Source organism: Diabrotica virgifera, chromosome 5 (genome assembly GCF_917563875.1).
Source record: "Diabrotica virgifera virgifera chromosome 5, PGI_DIABVI_V3a".
Taxonomy (NCBI): Eukaryota; Metazoa; Arthropoda; class Insecta; order Coleoptera; family Chrysomelidae; genus Diabrotica; species Diabrotica virgifera.
In genome coordinates this window covers 12840998-12868265 of record NC_065447.1, presented here as the reverse complement: position 1 = coordinate 12868265, position 27268 = coordinate 12840998, and the positions used below count along the sequence as shown (strand labels likewise).

Here is a 27268-nt window from a genome sequence, read left to right as displayed (position 1 = left end):
GATAGGTATTTTGCTTCTTAACAAATAATATTAAAGGAGATAACTGATTATATACAAATGAAAACAACGAAGAAGAGAAGAAATACCAACAAGAAAACGCTCACATCAATTGAGGAAACATGAAGCCACTAAAGTGAAAAAACGTGGATACATACGCAAAAGCGTGCATCACCAGAATCCAAATAGGATAAATAAATATATTTTATATGATATTGCTCATATAGGGTGTCCCAAAAGTAGTGGAACGGTCGAATATTTCGCGAAATAAACATCAGATCGAAAAACTGAAAAATACCTGTTCAATAATTTTGAAAAATCTATCAAATGACACCAAACACCACCCAAATTTCCACCCCTTGGAGGTGGGGTGGGGGTAACTTTAAAATCTTACATAGAAACCCTGAGTTTTTATTGCAGATTTGGATTCTTTACGCAAAATTAAGCAACTTTTATTCGAGAGATTTTTTTTCGAATTTTGGATAGGTGGCACTATAATCGGAAAAAACGATTTATCGTGATTCCATAGATAAACGGTCTGATATCTCGAGAAATACACAACAACCAAGAAACACGTTTTTAATATTTTTGTAAACATCAAACACGACTCCCACTCCACATCCTGAAGGCGGGGTGTGGGGTAACTGTAAAATCTTAAATAGGAACCCCCGTTTTTTATTGGCAGTTTTGGATTCCTCATAAAAGAATAAGTAACATTTATTCGAAACATTTTTTAAAATTGTTGATAGATGATAAATCGTATTTTTCCGATTATATCGCCATCTATCAACAATTCTAAAAAATGTATCGAAGAAATGTTACTTATTTTTTCACAAAGAATCCAAATTTGCAATAAAAAATGGGGGATCCTATTTAAGATTAAAAAGTTACCCCCACCTCACTTTCAGGCGGTGGGGTAGAAAGTCATGTTTGGTGTTATTCGATAGGTTTTTGAAAAATATTAAACCCATATTTTTTGGTTTTTCATTTGGAAGTGTATTTCTCGAGATTTAGACCGTTTCTATAATTTACCTATGATATTACGATAAATCGTTTTTCCGATTATAGCGCACAATTCGAAAAAATATCTCGAATAAAAGTTACTTACTTTTACGTAAGGGATCCAAATCTGCAATAAAAGCTGGAAATTTATATTTAAGGTTTCAAAATTACCCCCACCCCACCTCCAGGGGTTGAGTAAGGGTCGTGTTTGGTGTCATTCGATAGATTTTTGAAAATTATTGAACACGTATTTTTCAGTTTTTTGATCCGATGTTCATTTCGCGAAATATTCGACCGTACCGCTACTTTTGGGACATCCTGTATAACAAATCCTAGTAAAAAGATTAATTTGACTGCTGACTGTATTGTTAGTTTGATTGAGAGCTATCGTAGCTATTTTCTATAAAGTAAAAACTTACAATTTGTAAATTTAATACAGATATCACTGTTTTTGTGCAGACTTATTAGCTGTTTTAAATATTTGTTCCATCTTCATTTGGAACCTACATTATTATCATGAATTAAGAAATGCGAAATAAAACGTTATACTTACAGGGTGTCCAGAAACTCTAAAGACAAACGAATACAGGAGATTCCTCAGGTAAATTTAAGATAATTTAACCCAATTCACCTAGTCCGAAAACGCTTCCTAAGGGAGCTAGAACTATTTGAAGATGGCGTCTGGTAATTAGTCTTTATTAAATACCTCCGGAACGCTTCTATTTAGAAAAACAAAAATTGGTATGCATATTTATCTTCCAGATATAAATCGAATCCATCCATTGTAAATTTCTAATACCGGTCATAGGCGTTCGTTTTGGGTAGGGCAACGGTTACTTTATCGCATAACTTTTTTGTCTTTAACTTTTAAGCATTTTTGACTCTGGATTATTAAATCGTGAGGTATTCTTGTACTAAAAAATACTCTGTCGATAGAATACACCGTTTTCTAGAAAAATCGATTTGAAAAATTTTCGTTTTTTAAATTTCAAAAAAAAAAAATCAAAAAAAACTATTTAGAAAAACGAAAATCTGTACGTTTAATTATATACCAGAGATGAATCGATTTCATTAATTGCGAATTTCTAGTATCGGTCATATGCGTCGGTTTTGGGTAGGTCAACGGATATTTTATTGCATAACTTTTTTGTATTTAATTTTTAAGCATTTTTGACACTAGATTATTAAATTATGAGGTATTCTAGTAGTAAAAGTTACTCTTGTTTTAAGTAGGTAAAATACACCGTTCTTTTTTTGAAAAATTTTTTCAATTTTTTTTCAAATTCAAGAGACGAAAAATTTTCAAATCGATTTTTCTAGAAAACGGTGTGTCCTACCGACTTAAATCAGGAGTACCTTTTAGTACTAGCATACCTCATAATTTAATAATCCAAAGTAAAAAATGCTTAAAATTTAAAGACAAAAAGGTTATGCGATAAAATAACCGTTACCCTACCCAAAACGGACGCCTATGAACGGTTCTATAAATTCGCAATGGATGGAATCGATTTATCTCTGGAAGATAAATATGCGTACCAATTTTTGTTTTTCTAACTAGACGCGTTCTGGAGCTATTTAAGAAAAACTAATTACAAGACGCCATTTTAAAAAGCTCTAGCTCCCTTAGGAAGCATTTTCGAACTAGGTGAATTTGGGTAAATTGTCTTAAAATTACCTGAGGCATCTCCTGTCTTCGTTTGTCGGTAGAGTTTCTGGACACCCTGTAGAAAGGTATTTATACATACAAACAGGTCTATTTTATTTGCATGTGTTTGACGTACTAAAATAACAGTTATTCTCGTAAAACTAACATAATTATACGACGTAGGTAAAGAGTGAGTAATATTTTAAATGAAATCGATTCTTCTTTTCCAAGGTATCTAGGTTTTACCTCAGACGATCATCATATTATGCATACACACCACACTTAATAGGGGAACGGTTTACCCCTAAAAAGATTATTAGAAACGAAATATATAGTAGTACCAGCTATCTAAGAGCCCCATTAATATTCAGCTCAGAAGGGTGCTAATGTTCGAGGTGTGGAATTCCATAAACAAGGGATCTACCTGTTTTATGAAACAATCCCTTGTTTATGTAATTTCACACCTCGAACCCCGCTGAGCTGAATATTAATTAGTCTCTTAGATAGCTAGTGCTACTATACCGACTATTTTTTTGCATTTTTACTCCACCAAACCCTTTTTATTCGATGATATACTTTTTTTTAAAGTTTGAATATATATTTTTTTTTATTTTTACAAGTAGGCCGGAAACTGTTATTAACAATTATCATGAATAAAACACTCAAAACGAATCACTGTCACTAATTTTTTAAGCGTATCGAAATAACTACTTTTTCTCTCTTGATGATTTTTCGATTAATGCTTCTTTTTTGAATTACTTGCTTTTAGTGAAAAAATGCCCTAATTAGTGTTTTTTTGGATTAAACTACTAAACTAAATACAATTCTACAAGAAGCTTTATAATCTTTAAAACTAAGTACAATAAAGAACATTTTCGAAATTGGATCCAGGTATTCAGCCCGATAGAAACTATTTATCCTTGTCAAAATATTCGACCTTATACCTATTTGAAGAGTTTAAAGATTATAAAACTTTTTGTAGAATTGCAATTCATTTAGTAGTTAGAAAAAACAATCCCAAAAATCATTAACTAAGGCTTTTTTCACCAAATTATTGCAAACAGATCAAAAAGGCAGCATTTTTCGAAAAATTGTCAAGAGAGAAAAAGTATTCGATAAGATGCGCATAAAATAGTTATTTATGAAACAGTTCGTGAAGTATGCTTTTTTGCGAACGCACGCGATTTTTAGAGCACGAGCGACAACGGAGCGATTGCTATACGTAAGTTCGCAAAAAGTACTTCACGCACAGTTTCATACAATATTTTATCTACGATAAACAAATAAAAAACTGTAACTCTTCGTCACTGGAATTCATTTCTATTCTACAATTTTTAGAACTTTGACATTTAAAAATCCTAACTACCTAACTACTTTCAAACCACAAAACTGTCAAAAGTTTTGTTGTAAGTCATTGCTGAATATTGTCATCACCATGACAACGCGAAAGTTAAGGATATTTGATTATATGAAAGTGTACCAAAAAACCCATTGTCACCATGACAACGCGAAGGTTAAAACAGTGCGAAAAAGTAAAGCCCATTTAAAATACATTGTTACTTCACGCACACTTTAAACCCTTCACGCAGTGCTATCCATAATGACATTTTCACAAACTAAAAACTTCTAGATAATATGACAGAGTAGATAAAACAATTTGATTTTTTTAAAAGTGATTTGTTAATAATAATTTCCGGCCCACTTGGACAAATTTAAAGAAATTCATTTGAACTTTGTAAAAAATATATAATCGAATAAAAAAGGTTTGGTGCGGTGGAAATGCAAAAAAAATTAGTTCGGTTATGCTATGCTTATGGGGGTACACCACTCGCCTGTAATATCATGCTTACTTTTTTATATTTTTTGGGTGAGCCAGAAAGCGAACACAATCATAACAATTTATGTTTGTCTACTGTTTTGGTTATTTTTCAACGTACATTTTTGTTTTCTTCTTTTTTGTTCGTTACGCTGCATTCCTTCCACACCTCTTCCCGTGCAGGTCCATACAGAGCGAGCTCGTACTTTGCAACGAAAATTAAGCGCTCGGAACGAGCGAATGAAAACCATAGCGCAAAGGGGCACGCCCGACCAAGAACCACTTGGTACTTAGCACTAAATCCTTACCTCCCAAACCTCCCGACAAGACCTTGAAACTTTAAGACCTTATCTTGATGCGCGACATGGCCACCAACTCTTACGCGTGTATATATTATTGTTATTGTGTGCGCGTTACTGATTTCTTGCATTGTTGCTGTACAAACAGGCGCGGATCGAATCCAACCGGCAGGAGATCTCCACGCTCGTCACCAAAATCCAACAAGTGGACCCTTACTCCACACAACCCCACCCCGAGTACTCCCTTCTCGGAGTATCGTACGCAGATATAGCCGCCGGACGCTCTAAATCGCAAGAACGCCGATCAGCTTCGCCCGCCTACGAAAAACACGATGCCGAATCTATGCATTTGGAGAGAAACTTAACTGTACTTCTCCCTGAGTCAAAACATGTAGAACCACCTGTTCAGATGGAAGTAAAAAGTGAAATTAAAGCACCCCTTGAAAATATTCCTCAAATTTTAGAACCAGAGGTTACAAAACAACCAGAAACTCAACATAAACCAAAGGCTGCACGACGAAGTCGTTCCCCCAGGCCAAGAAATTTACCAAACAAAGCCAAAATTCAACCTGAGCAGCATTCTGTTACTTCAACTCATACCACCATTGTTAAAACAGAATTTGTAGAACCTACAGTAGTTACAGAATTAAGAGAAGAACGAGTAGATGAATCTATAGATCATACTGATGATACTGAATCTGGTTATCTATCAGTTCAACAAAGGATAAGAGGTAGATCTCCTAGTCCCATGTGGGCACCTGGAAATACAACTTACGCCGAGATCTTAAGAGGCCAATTCAGATCATCTGAAGAAAGAGAACTGTATCTTCAGGATGAAAGAAATAAGCAAGTATATCAGGAATTAGAAAAGCAAGCTATTGCGCACATTGACAAACATGTAGATATAGAACCACAAACTGAACTTGAGTTCGAAGTTCCTGATGTACAAGATAACTTTAACAATATAACTGAAGATAATTACGTGGTGCCTTCTTTTATCCAAGACTGGACTCAGTATCATCAACAAGAGTATTCTGCACCTCCACAAATAGAGCAGAATTATTACGCTCAAAATATGAATGTGCCTCTTGTGGACTACATGCAGCCTACTCCAGAAATGGTAAATTTCATGTCTTCAAATCAACAAATTATAAATACGCCTGTAGAAACTTACCAAAGTTCCAATAGTTATAATATTCCTTATCAAGAGGGTGCTTATGAGGACACGAGTTACTCAGAGGGAAGTTATTCTAGTCAGTCTATTCCTACGAGTATCGTACCTCCTCCAACTGAACAAATGGTGATAGAAAATATAGTGCCTATAGAAGATAACGAAAAATACGAAGAAGTGTCTCGTGAACCACTAACACAAGCGTCACAACCGGATGTTACTGGTTCGCATTTCTCGTACGCTCAAATTTTGTCTCAGGGACTAAGCGGCAAATCTCTCCAGCCATCCAGTATAGCAACAGTGCAACCTTCGAACGCTCGACAAGCCCCCAGACTAAAATCTCCCGTGCCTGGGTATTCCACGCATGCGGAAGATACGAAGTCTAAATCAAGGGAGCACAAAACGCGCAAATCTTTGAAGGATAGGTCTCTTAAAGAAGAGAAATTCCTCAATGTTGCTTATAAGCAACATCCAGAAACATTAAATGAAGTAACCTTCGAACATGATCAGCTGCATTCTTACCATGGAGAGCCTACCAATGTAGGAGGTCGAGAAGCAACTGATATTTCCTCCACACAAGACTTAAAACTTAGTGATAGTGATGTTTCTCCTATTATAGATATACATAAGACTAATAATAAGTATAAGAAAACTAAACCTTTAGATGAGTCACATACTAAACAGATAACTGTTACCAAAACAAAAACAAAAACCGTTAAAGAACCACACAAAGAAGTTACAATCGTAGAAACCAAAATAACTACCACGTCTAAATTAGAACCAACTGACAAATCCTCAGTAGATGAATCTCACGACAGTGAAGATATAAGCAATCCAACAAAAGATAAAAAATCAAAACATAAACGAAAACCAAAACATTCCAGACCAAACGAAAATAAGGCTGCTTTTGTTATTGAAGAGTTTATTAGACACATATCTGATGAAGAAACAGAAGATAGAAGTGACCATCCGCCACAGCGTCAACGTAAACCTAAACCAAATAAGCCAACAACTCAAATAAAACACTCAGAAGAGTTTATAAACCAAGAGCAAATCCAAACTAGCACACTTAAGCTTGAACACACCTCAACTATTGATACTACTAGCTCTGCTTTCATTGAATCAGAAAAAGCAGGCAACGAAATACATCAAATAGATGTAGATCATCCCATAGAGAAGTCTAAAAAGAAAAAACAAAAAAACAAACCTCAGCTTCCAGAAAACGCGACACCAGAACCAGTTACAGAGCAAGAACCAATTATTGAGCCTCAACAGACCTCAAATATTAACATCAGTACGTCAGCGTTAATTGAATCAGAAAAAGCAACCAGCGAAACACAAAAATTAGAACAACCCATAGAGAAGTCTAAGAAGAAGAAACAGAAGAACAAATCTCAGCCTCAAGCACCAGAAACGGTGAAACCAAACAACGAAATCATTGTTTTGAAAACCACTACTTCCCAAACAACCACAGGAGCAGATATATCTAATTTAACTGAAGCCACCAAAGTTACAGAAACCTCTGTTACCGAAATCGATACAAAACAAACGGCTGGTACAGAATCATCAGAATCAGTCAAACCTACCGATGAAGATAGCCACAAAAAATCTAAAAAGAAGAAACATAAGAAACCTCAGCCTCAACAAGACACACAAATTGATCAACATGAAGTACCTCTAAAAGAAGTTGAATTGGTTGTAACGGAAACAACCGTAACAGAAAAAACGGAAGATAAAGTTGAAGACTCAGTCATTAAACCAAAAAGAAAGAAGAATAAGAAGGTTCAGCCAAAAACCGATGAACCTCAACAAGAAATTGCTAGTCAAGAAACTCCACACTTGGTAAAGTCCGTTGAATCTGTAGATCTTGTAACCGAAGTTGAGCAACAAGACACGATAATCAGCACAAGCCATACTGAAGATAGTTCAAATGCGCAAACTACTAAGAAGACTAAAACCAAGAAGCCAAAGAAAATACCTGCCACTTCTGAAAATTTCATCGAAAATGAAAAGACACATAGTAATGTAGATGTTGTTGAAGTTGCCAGTGAACAAAAGGACCAATCCGATATAAATTATGTAACCACGCAATTCATAACCACCGAGATTCAAGTAGAAGACAACTATATAGTTCCTAAGAATGTTACAGAAAGAAAAGTTGATGATATATCTGAAGACAAAACAACTATCAAATATTCTGATATTGCAGCTCAAGAACCGTCTAGAGACACAATCCAAGATACTTTGAATGAACCTTCTAAGAAATCTAAAAAGAAAAAAGAAAAGAAGGTTCCTCAGATTAGTGAAACATTAAAATCAGTAGATACTGTCACTGTTGATAGCAAAGTTCCAGAAATACTAGACGGTACACAAGAAACTTTATCTGTACAAAAGTCTGAAGATGTGCCAACTTGTATATCCACTACAGAACAAATAACAGAATCCCTAGAAATAGTTGAACCTGTTAAGACTGTTAGTGTTGATAGTAAATCTCCAGAAGTATTAGAAAATACTCAGGAAACTTTAGGTAAACCCATACAAAAATCTAACAAGAAAAAAGATAAAAAGAAGGACAAACCAGTTGATACTTTTACTACAGAACAACTTACAATATCCACAGAAATTGTAAAACCTGTTGATACTGTTACTGTCGACATTAAATCTGCAGAAATCGTGGAAGAAGTTCTGGAAACTTTAGATAAACCCGTAGAAAAATCTAACAAGAAAAAAGATAAAAAGAAAGACGTACCAGCTGATAATTTTACTACAGAACAATTTGCAGTATCCACAGAAATTGTAAAACCTGTTGATACTGTTACTCTCGACATTAAATCTTCAAAAATCATTGAAGATACTCAGGAAGATTTAGATAAACCTGTAAAATCTAGCAGAAAAAAAAATAAAAAGAAAGACGTACAAGTTGATAGTTTTACTACAGAACAACTTACAGTATCCACAGAAATTGTAAATCCTGTTGAAACTGTTACTGTCGACATTAAATCTGCAGAAATCATGAAAGATACTCAGGAAGCTTTAGATAAACCTGTAAAATCTAGCAGGAAAAAAGATAAAAAGAAGGACGTACCAATTGTTACTTCTACAACAGAACAAACAACAGAAGTAGTTAAAACTGTTGATACAGTTATTGTAGACAATAAACTTCCAGAAATCGTAAACGTTACAGAAACTTTAGATAAATCTGTACAAAAGTCTAACGAAGAAGATAAAAAGGAACAAGTATTAGTTGTTACTTCCACTACCGAACAAATAACAGAATCCCTAGAGTTACCAAAATCTCTTGATATTGAAACTCAAGACGAACCTGTTAAAAAATCTAAGAACAAAAAGGATAAAAAGAAACCAGACACAATAGTTACAACGACCACCATAGTGCAGGAAACAGAAATTCCAATAACGGAGCCGGTAGAAGCTGTTAAAGAAGACAGTACTCCTTCTGAACCTATATTGGTAGAACATATTGAACCACCTTCAGACAAGACTAAAGTTGAACACGACATTAAAAAGAAATCAAAGAATAAAAAAGATACGAAACCTGTGTTAAAAGTCGATACCTCTACTACAAAACTAACAACAGAATCGTTAGAGGTACTTAATGTTGTCACTCAACAACATGAAGTTAAACATACTGAAAATATTACGACAAATGTCCAAGAAGTTGTAGATAAGTCTATTGCAGAAACTAGAGAACCAGAAAGTCAGAAAATTCTTGAGAGCCATACCATGGTTGAATCTTCACTTGAAGGCGAAGTACTTCCAACCTTAGAATCTGTACCTCTGAAATCTTCTGACACTAAAGTAGAAGAATCTATAAATAAACCTAGTAAAAAATCGAATAAGAAAAAAGATAAAACTAAACCTAACATCAATGCTGATGAAGCAACCAAAACTCCTATCACGGAACAAGTGACTGAGTCTTTGGTTGTAGTAGATACTATCGACAAAACTAATAAAACAGTCATTGTAAAACAAGACCTCGAGCTCCCCAATGTTTTAGAACAAACTACTGAATTAATTCAGCCAGTGATTGATATCATTAAAGATTCAGACGTTCAGAATACTTTGGATGAAACTAGCAAGAAGTCTAAAAAGAAAAAAGGCAAAAAGCAACCTGGAATTGATGAAAAAACTGAAGTTTCTACTAAAGTAGAAACAATAAAACCACTGGAGCTGAAAATAACAACTAATATTATTGAGTCTAAACCTGTTGAAACCAATGAAACTCCAGAAGTAAACGATAAAGAAGAATCTTCACCTACAGATGCATTAAACGTAATAAGTGATCAAATAAATGCACTTTCGACATTCATAACAGAAAAAACTCAAACTACTCAATCTCAAACAGTTGTTACAGAAGAGTTACCTATAAGTGAAGTCAAAACAACTGAAATAACTGTAGTAGAAACTGATAAAAAATCAAAAAATAAAAAACAGAAGAAGAAACCTTTGCAAAACAAACAGGACAAAGTTTCTGAAGATATTAAAGCAGATGAAAATAAAGAAAATATTATTTTGGAAGCTGACACAAGACTTGAAAATATAAAAACCGAGAAAGAACCAACAACAAGTTTAAACAGAGTTGTTTCCCAAACTACAGAATCATTTTTAGTAAATGAAAAGCTTCACAATAAAGACATCATTCCTACAGACGTTAGTAATAAAGATAAAGACGAAGAAAAGGCTTTAATAACACAATATTTAAGAGACGGTTCTTCTGATTTTATTGAATCTGTCATAACAAATGCAGTAACAAAAGTTACAGAACTGTCTAAAACAGAAAAGTCTACAACAACAAAAACTACAACAAGTAGTCAGATGTTTATAGACTCGCAGAAATCTACACATCAGATAAAAGAAGGTGATAAATCTCAAAATACTGTTGCTGTCAAAGAAACTATAGTAACTAGTGAACCAAAAGATACCACCAAAATCGTGTTTATTACTCACGAAGAAGTAAGAATGAAGCCCGTGATATCATTAAAGATGGAATTTACAGAACCCGTTGTTGAAGAAATACATCATATTGAGAAAGGATTGTGTGAAGAAGAAACGAAAGATACCATCGATGCTGTACGGCAAGAAACTTCTGTGGAAGAACAACTGTTAACTAGAACCGAAAATGAAAAAATTGTCCAAGAAGTAGAAGAACGTCATCAAATAATAACAGATAATGTAGAAAAAGTGACAGAAGAAACTTCTGAGAACTATGATCTTGAAATGGAACAGGTAATCTTTGGATCGGTTAAAGAACGACCTAGTCAAAAAGCTATTAGGAAAGCAAGAGAAGAGAAAGAGAATAAAGAAAAAACTAAAGATGATGACGACAATATTAGTACCAATAAAAAACGTCAGGCTTTACCTTTGGACGTACTGTTAGACACAACTACTGACATACAATCTCCTGACAAACACATTGAACCGTCACTGTCAAGAACAGATTCAGTTATTGAAACCGAAATTACAACTTTCGAAAATATAATGGAAGTTTTGGATTCCAGACAGTCTAAAAAAGTATCTACTACATTAACAGAAGATCAAACAATCCAGAAACCTAGTGAGTCATGTGATATTTTACAAGATGTAACTGTAAGTAAAACAGAGCCTGTTTTTATTTCAGATGAAGAATTAGTTGAGAGAGATATCGAAGAGGCTGATAGCTCAGACATTGTTACTATTTCAGAATTGAGCGAAACAGAAAAGAAACACCTACAAGATACTCTCAGAACAGAAAGTGCAGTTGATGATTTTATAATTCAAGAAATAAAAGACAGTGAAGAAAACGTTACATCTACTGAACAACAGGTATTAGATACAACAGAAACATCCCAAAATACTGAAAACATTCTTTTACAGCTTAAGCAAGAAACATTATCCAAGTATAAGCCGGACTTATCTAGTATACCTGATAGGAAAGTAAGACCTCATGTCCCTTGGTCAACAATAACTACCACTGTAACTGAATCTACCGTAACCACCGAAGAAGCAAACATGGATAAAACAACACACGAGACATGTATTACAAGCGACAAAATTCAAGAAGAAACGGGTAAGCCGATTACTAAAAAGCCTGAAATGACCGTTCAAATTAAAGAACCAGAACTGATAGTCAAAGAACCAACTAAAGAAACCAGTATTGAAAGCAAAGAGGCAGAAGTTCCTGATAAAACTCCAGAACTCAAATCATCAAGTGTCTTTATAAAGGTTGAGAAAGATTATTTCCAGAATCTACCTACGATACCAATGTCACCAGAGAAGCCTTTGCCAGAAATATCCTACCTAGAAGCAACAGTTGCTGCAAGTGCTCCTCAAGCCATTAAAATTGTAGAGAAACCTCAAGACGATTTACAAGACATTCTTACTGCTCTTAAAACGGAAACGATTCAAAAGTATCAACAAGAAGTTCAAAAAGAAATTACAGAAACTATTTCCAAGAACGAGAAAGAAGAGCAAGAAGAGATTACAGAAGCTATTTCCAAGAACAAGAATGAAAAAGAAAAACAAGAAGAGTTTACAGTACCTGTTTCTAAGAACGAAAAAGTTGAAGCTAAAAAGAAAAAGAAGAAAGATAAGAAAAGAAAATCTGTAACATTTGAAGAGACTCCTCAAATAATAAATATTGAAGAGCAACACCCTTGCATAGAAGAAACACAAGCTTTGAGTCCAGATGATGATTCTGAGAGTGCTGAAGAATTCGTTTTTGTCTCTGTGGAAGAACGCGAAGAAAAAGGCAAAGCACCTGAAGAAAAGCATATTGATGAAATCGTACAAACCTTTGAAGTGATTCAGAATACTACCGTCGAAGAAAACACTACTACTGACCATAGTACTATCAGTACACAACAAGATGAAATTACTGAATCAGTACAGGATAAAAAATCCAAAAAGAAAAAATCTAAAAAGCCTAAAGATGAACAAAAACATGAAGATATCAGTTCTGTTCAGGACAAAAAACCTGCAAAAGTACCAGAACATAGGGTAAACATGCATATAAATGCAATGTTCATTACAGAAGAAATAAACAATTCATTACTGCCAGAAATTACAAAAACAACTGATGAACAAGATGTGCCAGATAAAATTGAAATACCAGTGGAACTGCCCAAAATGGACCACAAAGAGAAGTCTAAAAAACAGAAAAATATAGAAATTAAACCTGTGCCTGAAGAAACATTTACTGAAACAATTAGTGAAAAATCAGTGCCCAAAGATGAGCCTAAATCGAAAAAGAAATCAAAGAAAAAACAGACTAAACACGAAGATGTATTATCCACAGAAATATCTAAAAATGAAGCCATTGAAGAAAAAACACCTCAGGCCATTACACAAGAAGTAAAAACAGTAACTGAAACTGTTATATCAACAGATATATCTAATAAAATAGAAGAAGAACAAGTGAATAGAACTGAATTAGTTACAACAGTAGAAGAGCAAAAACCTGAAACACCTAAACCACTTACACAAGAAGTTAAAACGTTAACCGAGAATCCTACATTAACAACTGAATTAGTTGAAGAAGTAGAACAAGAACTACTACCAATAGAAGTTGTTTCGACTCAAATTAAAGCTACTTCTGCGGTGCAAATAGAAGAACAAAAACCGATAGCAGAAAAAGTAATGGTAGACCATAATGAAGAACAGACAATTAAAGTTGATGAAGATTTAGAAAACTTAGATTCCAGTTCCAAACCAAGGAGGAAAAAACAAAAGAAAAAAACAGCTGCAGTGGAAGAAACTCCTGATCAACAAGAACCTAAGGTTGTTCGTACACCGGTTGAATCCATCGATACAACAAATATTCAGGAACTAGGTGTTTCCTACGCTACGATCGTTAAGACAAATGTTACTGAAACACAAACAGTGACAGAAGAACAGAAAGTAGATGAGGAAACAATTTCAGTAGAGCATATTAAAGAAAATGTTCAATATCCGGACTCAGAGGATAGTACTACTTCCGAAGTGAAAAAATCAAAGAAGAAAAAGCATAAAAAGAAACATCCTCAAATTCCTGTACCAGATGAAAAAATTGTTGAGGAAGTTCATTCAGTACAAGAAGCAAAAGAAACAGAAGTCGCTGCCAAACCTAATGAAGAAACAGTGATCTTAACAAACAAACCTTCTTGGGCTAGTATTGTAAGTTCAAACTTAGAACCAAAGCCTCAATATCTCGAACCTGTTGAAATCAAGCCTAAACCTGTGCCAGCATATATTCTGGAACCTTCAAAGGAAACTACAGTTCTTTCGGATGCCAGTGAGTCACATCCAGATGAAAAGAAACACAAGAAGAAGAAGCACAAGAAAAAGCACGTAGCTGAAGAAATTCATAAACCAGCATTTACAGTCACAGAAGAAATACGTCATATATCAGATACAGAAACTGAAACGATAATAGAAGCAGAAGCTAAACCATCTGTATCGCCTAGTCCACTTATAGAAGTTGATGACACTGAAAAACATGACGTTACAAAGGAAACTACAGTTCTTTCGGATGCCAGTGAATCACATCCAGATGAAAAGAAACACAAGAAGAAGAAGCACAAGAAAAAGCACGTAGCCGAAGAAATTCATAAACCAGAATTTACAGTCACAGAAGAAATAAGACACCTATCAGATACAGAAATTGAAACTATAAAAAAACTAGAGGCTAAACCATGTGTATCGCCTAGTCCACTTATAGAGGTAGATACTGAAAAACAAAACGTTACAAAGGAAACTACAGTTCTTTCGGATGCCAGTGAGTCACATCCAGATGAAAAGAAACACAAGAAGAAACACAAGAAAAAGCATGTAGCTGAAGAAATTCATAAACCAGCAGTTACAGTCACAGAAGAAATCAGACACATCTCAGATTCAAAAACTGAGACGATAATAAAACCAGAAACTAAACCAGAAGACGTTGATGATACTGAAAAACAAGACGTTACTCATAAAAAGAAAAAGAAGAAAAACAAAAAACATCAACAAGAAGTTGTAGAAGCCAAACCAGAAGAGCAAAAAGATATTATTGGACAGAAAGATGCAGCAGACATAATTGTCACAGAATCAGTTACTACAGAAACAGTAATTACTCTCGACCAAAAACAAAAATATGACGAGAAGATAGAAAAGACTGAACTTACTAAAACAGAAAGTTTGGAAAAGTCGCCTGATTTAGTTGTACTTATTAATACCAATGTAGAAGAACCAAAAAGTACTGTAGAAAAAGAAATTAAGTCAGTTACAACTGAAACAATTACCACGAAATCTTCAGAACCTGTAATAATTAAAAAAGACTACAAAGGTCTTCCTATTGATAAGTCTACAAACCTCTTCATAGACATTTTGGATGAACCGATTGTTTTATCTGATAAAGAACAAGAAGTTAGTATAGAACCAATTCTTGAACCGTTCGAAATGGTCGAAAAACCAAAAGTAACCGAGGTTGTTACAGATTTTCTTGATGCAGAAAAATCTTTAACTCTAGACGAGCCTGTGAAAGTTCAACCAGAAGTCAGTAAACCATTAGTAAAAGAGACCACTGAAGTAGCAATTACTGAAACTACTCAAAAGAAACCAGAAATACAAACCCAAGAAATGAGTTCAGTAAAAATAGAATATAAAGGTCTTCCTATAGATGAAACATCTACTCTTTTCGTGGATTTATTAGACGAACCAATTATTCTCTCAGACGAAGAGGACTCATCATCTAAACCAACACCAGATCAGGATGACAAAGAACCTGACATACTAAAAGATGAAAAACCAAAGGAAGACAAACCAGCTTCAGTTGAAACTTCTATAGATCCAAAAGACACTCAAATCACTGAAATAAAACCAACCAAAATTGAGTATAAAGGTTTACCTGTTGACGAATCTACAAATCTCTTTATGGACATTTTGGATGAACCTATGGTATTTTCAGATGAAGAAGAACCACTTGTTCCAGAGAACAAAGAAAGCGAGTCTCCTAAATTTACTGAGGAAGCAGTAATTGTTGAAAAGAAAGAGGATGAGAACACAACTGAGAAAGCAAAATCGGCGGATGTCCAAGTTACAGAGGTAACTACCACATCCAGTGAATATGGTGACTATATTTTGATATCGCAAGAGAAATCTGTAACACAAGAATTTTTAGATGTAGAAAAGTCTGAAACTTTGAAACATATTGAACCAATCCCAGAAAAACTAAAAACGGAGCCGGAAAAGAAGGAAGAAACTCGTGAAACTGAAAAAGTTGTTGAAAAGAGTGATATTACACCAAAGGAAGAAGACATTTCCAAGAAAGTTGAAGTAACCGTAGAAAAGAAACAATACAAAGGTCTGCCTATCGACGAATCTACAAATCTATTTATGGACTTATTAGATGAACCTATGGTCATCTCAGATGATCAAGAAGAACCACCAAAAATAGAAAGTATAAGCGAAAAAGAAGTTCCCACAGTAAAGACTGACAAAGTTGTGGTTGATGACTTTTTGAAAGATACTAAGAACGAAACATTCGTCATTACTGAAACCACATCAACCGTTCAAACTGAAGTAGAAAAAGAACCTATTGTAGTAAAGAAACAGGAATATAAAGGTTTGCCTATTGATCAATCAAGTACTTTGTTTATTGATATATTGGACGAACCTATGGTCTTCTCAGAGGAGGAAGAACCACCAAAAGTAGAAAACATATGCGAAAAAGAAGTTCCTACAGTCAAGACTGACAAAGTTGTGGTTGATGACTTTTTGAACACAGAGATATCCACGCATAGCGACCAAGATACTAAGAAAGAAACATTCGTCATTACTGAAACCACAACGACCGTCCAAACTGAAGTAGAAAAAGAACCTATTGTAGTAAAGAAACAGGAATATAAAGGTTTGCCTATTGATGAATCAAGTACTTTGTTTATTGATATATTGGACGAACCTATGGTCTTCTCAGATGAGGAAGAACCACCAAAAGTAGAAAACATATGCGAAAAAGAAGTTCCTACAGTAAATACTGACAAAGTTGTGGTAGATGACTTTTTGAACACAGAGATATCCACGCATAGCGATCAAAATACTAAGAAGGAAACATTCGTCATTACTGAAACCACATCAACCATTCAAACTGAAGTAGAAAAAGAACCTATTGTAGTAAAGAAACAGGAATATAAAGGTTTGCCTATTGATGAATCAAGTACTTTGTTTATTGATATATTAGACGAACCTATGGTCTTCTCAGATGAGGAAGATGGAAGCCAAAGAGTGCCACCAAATGACACAGCTATAGTTTCAGAAATTCAGCAAGCGGAGGTATCTAGGCCTAGCGACGAAGATACTAAGAAAGATAAAGTTGTATTTACTGAAACCATATCAGTACTTAAAACAGGAACAGAGCAAGAACCGATTGTAATAAAGAAACAGGAATATAAAGGTTTGCCTATTGATGAGTCAAGTACTTTGTTTATGGATATATTGGATGAACCTATGGACTTTTCTGACGAGGAAGATGACAGTCAAACAGTGCCACCAAATGATACTGTTGCAGCTATTCAGCAAAAGACTGATCTCAAAAAAGATGAGAATACAAATCAAGAAATACAAGAAACTCTTGATACTAATACCACATTTATAGAAGTAGAGAAGTCTGTAACAATATTGCAAAATAAAGAAGACATATTACAGGAAATTCCAACTGAACACATCTCTGTAACTCCTGAAAAAATAGAAACACCTGCGGCAAAATTAGAGAACAATTTAGCTGCAGACACATTCACAACAGTAGTGTACGATGTAGTTAGTCAAAATAAGGCAGAAGCGACTTATATAGTAGAAAAGGAAGAAGAAAAACTACCAGAGGTGATTCAGGAGGTAGTTCAAGAAACTGCTGATACAAGACATTTGGAAGATTTCCTGGTTTTAGATCAATTTACCACTATGACATACGATATAATCTATTTAAACAAACTAGAAACAGAATATGTTATAAACAAACAGAAAGTTGTAATTACAAAGGAAGAAACGCCAAATGCAGAAACTGATGAAATTGTACCAGAAGAAAAAGAAAAAGTCGAAGACATACCAACTGTAACAAAACAAGAAAAATCCAAACCATCTGAAGTTGTTGAAGTAATAGAAACAAACATTACTAAAGAACCATCATCGTCTGTAAAAATTACTGTAGATGAGACTGTTTACCACTATGATGTTATAGGAATGCGCCATGAAGAAACCAAATACTATGAGTTACTGTCTAAACAAGTTATTGATAATGAACCTAGCAAAGAACCGGAAAAAATAATAGAACCTGAAATTACTGCAAAGGCAGAAAACAAGCCAGTCCTAGAACTAGAAGATAGTTCCAAATATGACCTAAGCCAGCTGCTTCAAGCTGAAATCGTATGGTATGAACGAAAAGCACAAGAAGATAAGATCATATCTGAGACACTTGAAGTTGAAGATAATGTTGTAGAAACGAAACCCATATCTGAAGATATAGAAGTGGTAATCAAAGAATCTGAAATCACGACAATTGGTCAAGAGGTAGATTTGGAAAGTATAGAACAAACGCCTGATATAGAACAGACACCAGCTGAATCAGTAACGAATGCAATCGAAAATATTGAAACCGTTATTGATACTGGCGTAGACATTATTAAAGAAATAATCGATGAAGTAAAACCTGTAGATATTCCTCTGAAAAAGGAAGAGGAGAATAGAGTAGAACTTGAGCATGACCTATTAGAAACTACTGAAACCATCGTTGAGACTGGAGTAGAAAATATGGAATTATCAGAATCTGTAGAAGTTCCTGTAGAAAATGAAGTCCAGCCTAAAGATACTAAAGAATCTGCAGATATCTCTTTGCAAACGGAACACAGGAATATTGAGAAAGTTGAAACTGAAACCCTTACAGAAATAAATAGAGAAGTAAAGATGCCTAAACCTAAAGTAGAAACCTCGATGAATACTGAACTCGTTCAAAATAAAGAATCTGTAGATGTTGCCTTCCAAGTAGAACCAACAAAGGAAACCAATATTAATATTAAATTTATTGAGAATGAACAAGTTACTTCTCAGATCACTGATTCTGTAACAAAAACAGAAGAATCAACAATTTTAGTCTCCTCAAAAGAGCCAGAAGTCGATACAATTGTAGTAGAACCAGCTAAAGACATTGAACAACCAATACCTGAAATTGAGGATAATGTTTCTTCTCAAGAACCAATTGTAGAATCAGAGGAAACTGATGCAGAACTGGTTCCTCAATTAGGACGTTCACATTCACAATTTGAGGCTATAGTTGACCATATAACAGAATTTGTTCCAAAATCAGATGTATATCAGTCTAAATCCTCTTACAGTTTAAATCCAGATGCTGCAGAATTTATACCCAGCTCACGATCGCAAATAACAACTGTTCCGGATACTAAAGACTATACTCAAGTGTATGAAGAAGAAGAGGAACTAAGTTGGGAGGGAGGTAAAAGCGATTCGACGATGTTCGATCAATACGAGTCTACGTACAACTTACCTCCAGCTCATACTACGAAATGGGTGACTGATATACTTGAGGATAATGAAGATAAGAAACGACATGAAGAAAGATTAGAACAACAAAGAATGGAAGAGAGCTTGCTTCCTAGGGATGTGGTTTCAGAACTAAAAGTTGACAAAATTAGAGATATTATTACTTCTCAACCATGGACAGAAACTATAAGTCCAAAGTTAGAACAAAGAGTTGAAATTATACCTACAGCTCCAGTAGAAATTAAACCTGTCAATAAATGGGAGAGTTTAGGCGGAGACAAGACATACGCAGACATCGTAGCTGCAAATGCGCCAGTTAAATCAAAACGAGAAGATTCTCCAACTACGATTAAAGAAACTGGTATACAAAAAGTGGAAATCAAAGTAACGGACCTGGACGAACCGTTTACAGAAGAAATATTCGAGAAACCTACCATTACAACAGACGCTGAAGGTTTTATGGAGGTTGCTACCAAAAAGGGCAAGAGGTCCAGATCAAGATCTAGGTCTCGACAAAGACAACCAAAAGCTCCTGCAGATTCTTCTCCAGAATCTATAGAGGTAGTAAAAACTATAGTTACTGAAACCAAAGAAACTTTTGTGAAACCTATTAAAACTGAAGAAACATTCGACAATAATACACAACTCCCCAGTGGTCTGACTTATGCGAAAATACTTGGATCCCCAGTCATCAAACCAAATGAGAAACATTCTGAAACGTCTATAAAAGTAGATGAGAAACTTATAACGTCAACAAAAGATAGTTCAGAACCGCATATCATCGAAACATCAGAGCCGAAGAAATATCCTTCTGTTGAAGATACAGGAGAAAAATTGGAGAGTAAAGGTAAATCTAAAAAGAATAAAAAGAAATCCAAGTCTCCAGTTACAACTGAAACCAAGGAAATTGTCACAATTACAGAAGATTTTGTAGATCATGCAGCAAAAGTTGAAATCCAGGAAACTACCGAAATACAAGCATCTGAAAATAAGATGGAAGATGCTATAGTACACGAAAAAGAACCTGAAGAGACCATTATTTTCACTGAAGTAATACCAAAGAAGCAGCGACAGGAATCCCCTTCAGCTCAGATTAATGCTTTTATAGAAGCAGAAAGATATACTGAAATGGATGTACCGAAAAAGGTAGATCAGGTAAAATTAAAAGAAGTAGAAACAAAAGAAACATCTTTTGATACGACTGATCAAGTTACCACTAACAGTACAATATCATATGCCAAAATATTATCCAGCCAACATGAAAAACTACCTACTAAACCAGAAGTTAAATTGGTTGAAACATCTCCTAAAAGAGTTACTACAACAACTGAAGTAGTTAAGAAAATAGAACCAATTCAAGCAGAAGAAGACAAGTCCGATATTGATAAGCATTTAACAGTTGAAAAGACATCTAGAAAGTCTAGAAAACGATCAAAAACTCCAAAGCATAATATTGAAGTTCAAGAAGACAAGCCTCAAAGTCCAGAAGTAGTACAAGAAGATATTAAGCCTACTGAACCTGTAGAACAGTCTCAAATAAGTTCTACTGATAACACTGTCTCATCCTATGCTAAAATTTTATCAAGTCATCACACAAAACCAAGTGCTAAACCTGAAGTTACAATAATTCAAACCACATCTTCAGAAACTACAAAAGTTGTAGAAAAAATTGAACAACCTGTAGTTACAGAAAAAGATACATCGGTTAATGTGGCAGTAGTAGATCATTTGGAAGTTGAAAAGAAACCTAGAAAATCTAGGAAACGATCAAGAACTCCTAAACCAACTGTTGAAGCCGATCAGGTCATTGATAAGTCAGAAATGTTGGAGAAAGTAGATACCAAACTTGATGTTGAAGAATCAAATAATGTATCTGTTAATACCTCGTATGCAAAAATTTTAGCATCTCACCATGTGAAAACTACGGCAACACCATCTGTAGAAGTGACAGAACCTTTACACAAAGACATTACTACGGCCGAAGAAGCCGAACTTATAGAGCCAGCAGTACCCGCAGAAACTAAAGCAGATGCAGATAAACAACTAAAAGTTGAACCAAAATCAAGAAAGTCCAGAAAAAGATCCAAAACACCTAAAGAAAAATCCGAAGAAAGTCTTGTTGACAAAATTGAACATGTTGAGCCAATTAAACAAGAAGAAAAGAAAATTCATGATGAACCAGTCAAAGAAGAAGAAAAGAAGCCTGACGTAATTGAACACCTAGAAGTTGAAAAGAAATCGAAAAAATCTAGAAAAAGATCAAGGACGCCCAAGCCAATCGATGAACCGAAACAAGAAATTTCACCTGCTGAAGAAAGACCTAGCACCAAGCCTGACGTTCAAGAGCCTGTAGATATTTCTGCAGAACAGATTCACCTTAAAACTAGTTTCCATCACTTAACTTACGCAGATGTCGCTAAAACTGGAAGAAGTAGAGAATCCTCACCACACCCAAGAGCCTTTACTGAAATAGATACTAGTAAAATTCAAAATGTACGAAGAAGTGACTCTCCTGATGTCAAACCAGTAGATCAAAAAGTCGAAGAAACATTTATTCATAGAAATGTGTCTGAAGAAGTAGTCGAAACGAAAGAATCTTTACCTAAAATAAGAGAATCAAAGCAGATTTCTCCAGTTGAAATCGGTACATTTATCGAAGAAGAAAGATCCGCTATATTAAAGGAAAATGATCACGTCGTCGATAGTTCTTGGGTCATAATAGAAGAGGAAGAACTTAGTTATATACCAGAAGTAATACCACCTGTCATTGTTGAACCAGAACAAATAGATGCAGATACTACTGAAAAAGATGAACCTACACAAGTTAAACCTGAAGATAGTTTACCTGAAGATCAAATTGAACATACAGAGTCTATCAAAAAGCCAAGAAATCGGTCTAAGTCAAAACGCCAAAAAGCCCCTAAAGAGCAAGAATTGTCTGAAACTATTGAGCATTCGCCACGTGTATTACCAGCTATAGCTACTGTCCAATCTAACGAACAGTTTGAAGTTAAATCAAGGTCTCCTAGTAGAACCTACGCATCAGTTGTGAAGTCTCATATAGAAGAAGTTACTCCTGAATACATTCAGTATACCCAAGTTATTACTTCTATCGATAATAAACCCCAGACCGTTGAAACCATTACTGATTCAACAGTCGAAGAAACTACAGAAGAGATAACATCAGAAAAAGTAGTGGAGCAACCCACAGTGCAAGAATTGCAAACAACAGAGACGAAAAGTAAGAAAAAGAAAACCAAGAAACATAAAACAGGTACACAAGATTCTCCTAAAATATCTGTAGATCAAGAACAATCATCTATTGATGAGTCGTCAATAAGAATAGACGTAGAAGAAACATCTACAACATCTACAGAAGTTGAGGTTAAATCTAAAAAAGAAGAAACGACAGAAATTCCTGAATCTGGTGATCAAACACAAGAAATTACTGTATTAGAAGTAACTGAGACAGTTAATCAAGTTGATGTTGATAATCAAATTACAGTAACTTCAGACACACAAGATCAAGTAGAGTCTGTTGATATCGTTAAACCTGTAGATATTCAACAAGCAGATAAATCTGTCGACGCAGATTCTAAATCAAGTTCTGGTAATCAAGTAATAATAACAGGAATAACAGAATCTACAATAACTACAGAAGTTCAATCTAATATTGAGAATAAAGAAGACTATGTAGAAGACATTAATACAGAATTCATTAAAAAAGAATCTAAAGCAAGTAAAGAAACTTGTGAGCAACAAGTAGTTGAGACAATTGTAGACTACGGTACGCCAGAAACTATAGAAATAATTAAGGGTACAAAAGAAATTTTAGAAGTGGAGAAATCATCAGATTCTGATCAACTTAAAGCCTCAGAAATAAAAGCGATTGAGGATCAGAAAACTAAACCTACTGAAAGTGTTTCAGAGATTGAACCTTTGAAATCATTAGAGGAAGGAAAAATTGAAGTCAGTGTCAGTAAAGAAGTCACAACAGATACTATTGTACCCTCTAAAGATGAGCATAAACTTCTATATTCAGAGAGTGTTAAACAAATTCCAAGCCAACATGAATTTGAAAAAACTGAAATGCCAATTAGGCCCGTAGAAGAGAATGTTAAAGTAGAAGCTATCCAACTAATACAATCGAAGGACCAAGAAAAGGCTGAATTACCTAAAGAAGACACACCAACAAGTGTCACAGAAGTTCCAGTCGAATCAAAGAAATCTAAAAAAGGCAAGAAGAAGAAAGATATACAACAAGTAGAACCTGATTCTGTAAATATTGAAACACCTACCATAGACGTAGAAAATAAGGAAGAGCCTGCAACAATTGAAGTCATTCAATCAGTTCAAACTTTAGAAACAGAAGAATCTGAAATTAAAGCTGAGCCTTCTAAAGAAATACCAGAAAATGTTCTCGAGGTACCGACAATATCGCTGTCGAAGAAATCTAAGAAGAACAAAAAGAAGGATACAGTACAAACAGAGCAGATAGAACCTGTATCTGAACAGATTGAGATACCAATTGTAGTCCAAGAAGATAAAGAAGAGACAGTTACGGTTGAAAAGGTCCAAGCAATTGAAACTAAAGAAGCGCAAGAAGCTGATGTTAAGATTGAATTACCTCAAGACTCGCCAGAAAACGTTGAAGAAGTACCGCTATCATCACCATCGAAGAAATCTAAGAAGAACAAAAAGAAGAAGGATGCAGAACAAGCTGTAGAACCTGAATCTGTAAATATTGAAGTTCCAACCAAAATTCACGAAAATAAAGAGGAAACAGTTACTGTTGAGGTTATTCGTGTTGATCAGACCGAAGCTACCAAAGAGGCTAAAGTTCAGACTGAACTATTAAAAAGTGAAGACGAGTTACCAACTGAAACTCAATCTAAAAAATCTAAGAAAAACAAAAAGAAGAAAAATGATACTCAGACAAAAGACGATACACAATCTGATATTGGTCCGGTCTCAATTGAGTCAGAAGACCCAACCAAATTACAAAAAATTGAAACTATACCATCAGTTGAACCTCAAGAACAAATAACTACTGAGGGCAAAACACAAGAGGTTAGAAAACTTACATACTCAGATATTGTTAAAGAACATACAGAATCAAAGAAAGATATTTTAAAACTACAAGTTAAAGAAGAAACTGAAATTACATTACCTAAAGATATTGAAGATCCAGTTAAGATTAACGAAAACGAAGTTACCCAGGTAGTTAAAACTGAAGAAATTGTGGTTCAGACTGATTTAACCCAAGATGTCTATTCAGCAAGCGATAATGAGAAATTAATGGAATCTGTGCCAAAGAAATCTAAGAAAAACAAAAAGAAGAAAGGTATTGTGGAAGTAGAATCTGATACTAATGTATCTAAAGATATTGAAGAACCAATCAAAATCGTCAATGAGAAAGTAATTGAGGCTGTTAAAACTAAAGAAATTAAAGAGACTGATGTTGAAGCTGTTACAGATCAGAAAAACGTAGTACTCCTTGAAACTGTTGATGAGGTTCATGCCGAATCCCTATTGAAGAAATCTAAGAAAAACAAAAAGAAGAAAGATCCTGCTCAAATAGTGCAATCTGAGGTTACTACGAGCTTAAGTGAAATAGAACAATTTATACAATCTGAGGTTACTTCTAGCTCTAATGAAACAGAACAAGTTGTGGAATCTGAGGTTACTCCTAGCTCAACCGAACCAGAACAAGTTGTGCAATCTGATGTTGCTCCTAGCTCAAGTAAGCCAGAAGAATTTGTGCAATCTGAGTTTACTCCTAGCTCAAGGAAAACTGGTATAAATACTGAAATCGTTCGTGAAGTGACGATTACTACTGTAGAAACGCCTACAGAAACTGAAAGAACAGAAGAACATACTTATGTCACCTCTGACGTTAAAAAAGAAGAAGAACTGACGCCACAACAAGAATCTGAGTTGTTTAAAGTTGAAAGTTGTGTTGGTGAAGAAGTTGTTGATAAAAATGAGTTGAATAAACGAGTAGTTCAACAATTTTTAGAAGATGCCAAGTTATACGATCAGTCTGTTTTGAAAGAGACAAAAGTAGTTCAAGAATTTTTAGACGATGCCGCGAAATATGATGAAGCTTATTTGCAACAAAATGAAACCGTTGAATCGAATGTCTCTGCTGAATCCACACCTTCAAAACCATCCAAAAAGAAAGAAAAGAAGTCCAAGTTTGAGTCTGAGGAATCGAAGAAACCTGGTTTTATAAAATCATTAGTGGCAACTGTGGTTAGTAAGATCACTGGAAAAACTAGTGAGTCTCAGGATGTAGATGACGAGATTGTAGGTCCTCAACCTTTAGAAGCAGACTCGTTAAATACGCTTATAAATAATTTATTACTAGACGATGGTTTTTGGCTAACAAAGAAAATCTATGACGAAGCCGAAGAAAATTGGCAATTGGAGTTGGCGATGCAACGGAAAGAACAAGGTTCTGGTGACGCTGTGGTTCTACCAAGTGGTCCACCAGATGACGATGGTGGTTCTGACGGTTCTAGCGGTAGAAGCTCGCCTCGCGATCAAACCGGAGAATCTCTCAGTAGAACACTACCCAACTCTGAGTACATGATGTACAGCTTACCTGGTGGTATAGCTGGTTGGAAAGAGCAAAGTACTTACCTACCTCCAGAACCTTTAGTCGAGAATAATACTCTAGTAACTTGCGGTGCCATCGAACCCCTACCCGATACCTCCTCTTTAGGGCCTCAAATGCAGCCAACGAAGTCGACGACTCTAGGTGGATCCGGGAATGACAGACATCTCAAAAAGGTGAAATTTCATTGTGTTGTGTGTGTTGGGTTCCAGACTTTGTGCTTGTCTCTCATTAACCTAGTTATTTTGGTGTTTCTGAATCTGTTTTGCTTACTAATTTTATTTATTGGATAGTGTATTAAATACATTTGTAAATATTTTGCTTTTATTTGGGGCTTATAGAAAAGAATATGTGTACTTACAAGGTTACTATTTTTTAGAAGCAGTGTCAGTTAATCATACTGATGAGTAAATACACCGTGTAGCCTTTATGTGTCTCTTAGAATTTGTCGGTTGGTGCAAATGGGTATTGGACAAACCGAAAATTCCAATATCGTTTTGGACCAATCGACAAATCCCGGCAGCACATTACGAATAGCGTTGATACTTGAAGAAGATCAGCAATGAGTGATAATAATGACATTAGGTTAAATCCGCTCCTGTATTGTCTTTGATATCTGCCACCATTGCAGACGAAGCGGAGGTATTTTGAGAACGATTTCCGAAATGGAAATCGAAACGTCAAATAGACATATTTTAAAGTAAAATGGTGCCTTATTCCCAAGAAAAATTGTAAAGTGACGAAACGTTAGGTATAAACCAGTTCTATATTCATAATAATGACTGAGTACTTCCTGCAGTACCTTTATTAAATACTTCAGCTAGTTGCAATCCTGAGATATAGGGTTTGTAATTGACAAGTAGAAAGAGAGAAATATTCTAGAATGGGTGAGACGGCACAGGCACGTAAGTGTGAAGGATATTTGCTGGTCTGTTTTTAAACCAAAGGGAGTAATTCAAATTTACCGCGCCGTAATTCTTGTTTGTAATTGGCCCAAACTCAAGCAAGTTTACTCTACTGTTCTGAAATTGTTACACTAATGATATTTATGAAATTTTGACACTATTGGCATTTCATAGCTTAATTAAGTTCTATCGGCGATTTTTTGTGTTTTCTGCGTTAATTCCGTTAATTTTTAGATTCTTAGTCTACTTTTATATAAAAAAACAGTTTTTTATATAAAAAAAAATACCAGACCACAAAGCTCACTAGAAAGCTCGCC

At 34.9% G+C, this 27268-nt stretch overlaps 1 protein-coding gene across 12 annotated transcripts in view; it reads left to right on the top strand.

Annotated features, from left to right (window-relative positions):
* The window catches only part of LOC114330686 (muscle-specific protein 300 kDa), a 603413-nt gene that overhangs the window by 469167 nt on the left and 106978 nt on the right, over positions 1–27268 (top strand). For 6 of the 12 annotated variants that reach the window (XM_050652274.1, XM_050652275.1, XM_050652272.1 and 3 more), the window contains one exon: positions 4908–26222. In XM_050652274.1, coding sequence (XP_050508231.1) covers positions 4908–26222 — 21315 coding nt within the window. Of the gene's footprint in view, positions 1–4643; positions 26223–27268 lie in introns of those variants that run through there. The other 6 variants (XM_050652282.1, XM_050652281.1, XM_050652278.1 and 3 more) reach the window with 5 other exon arrangements.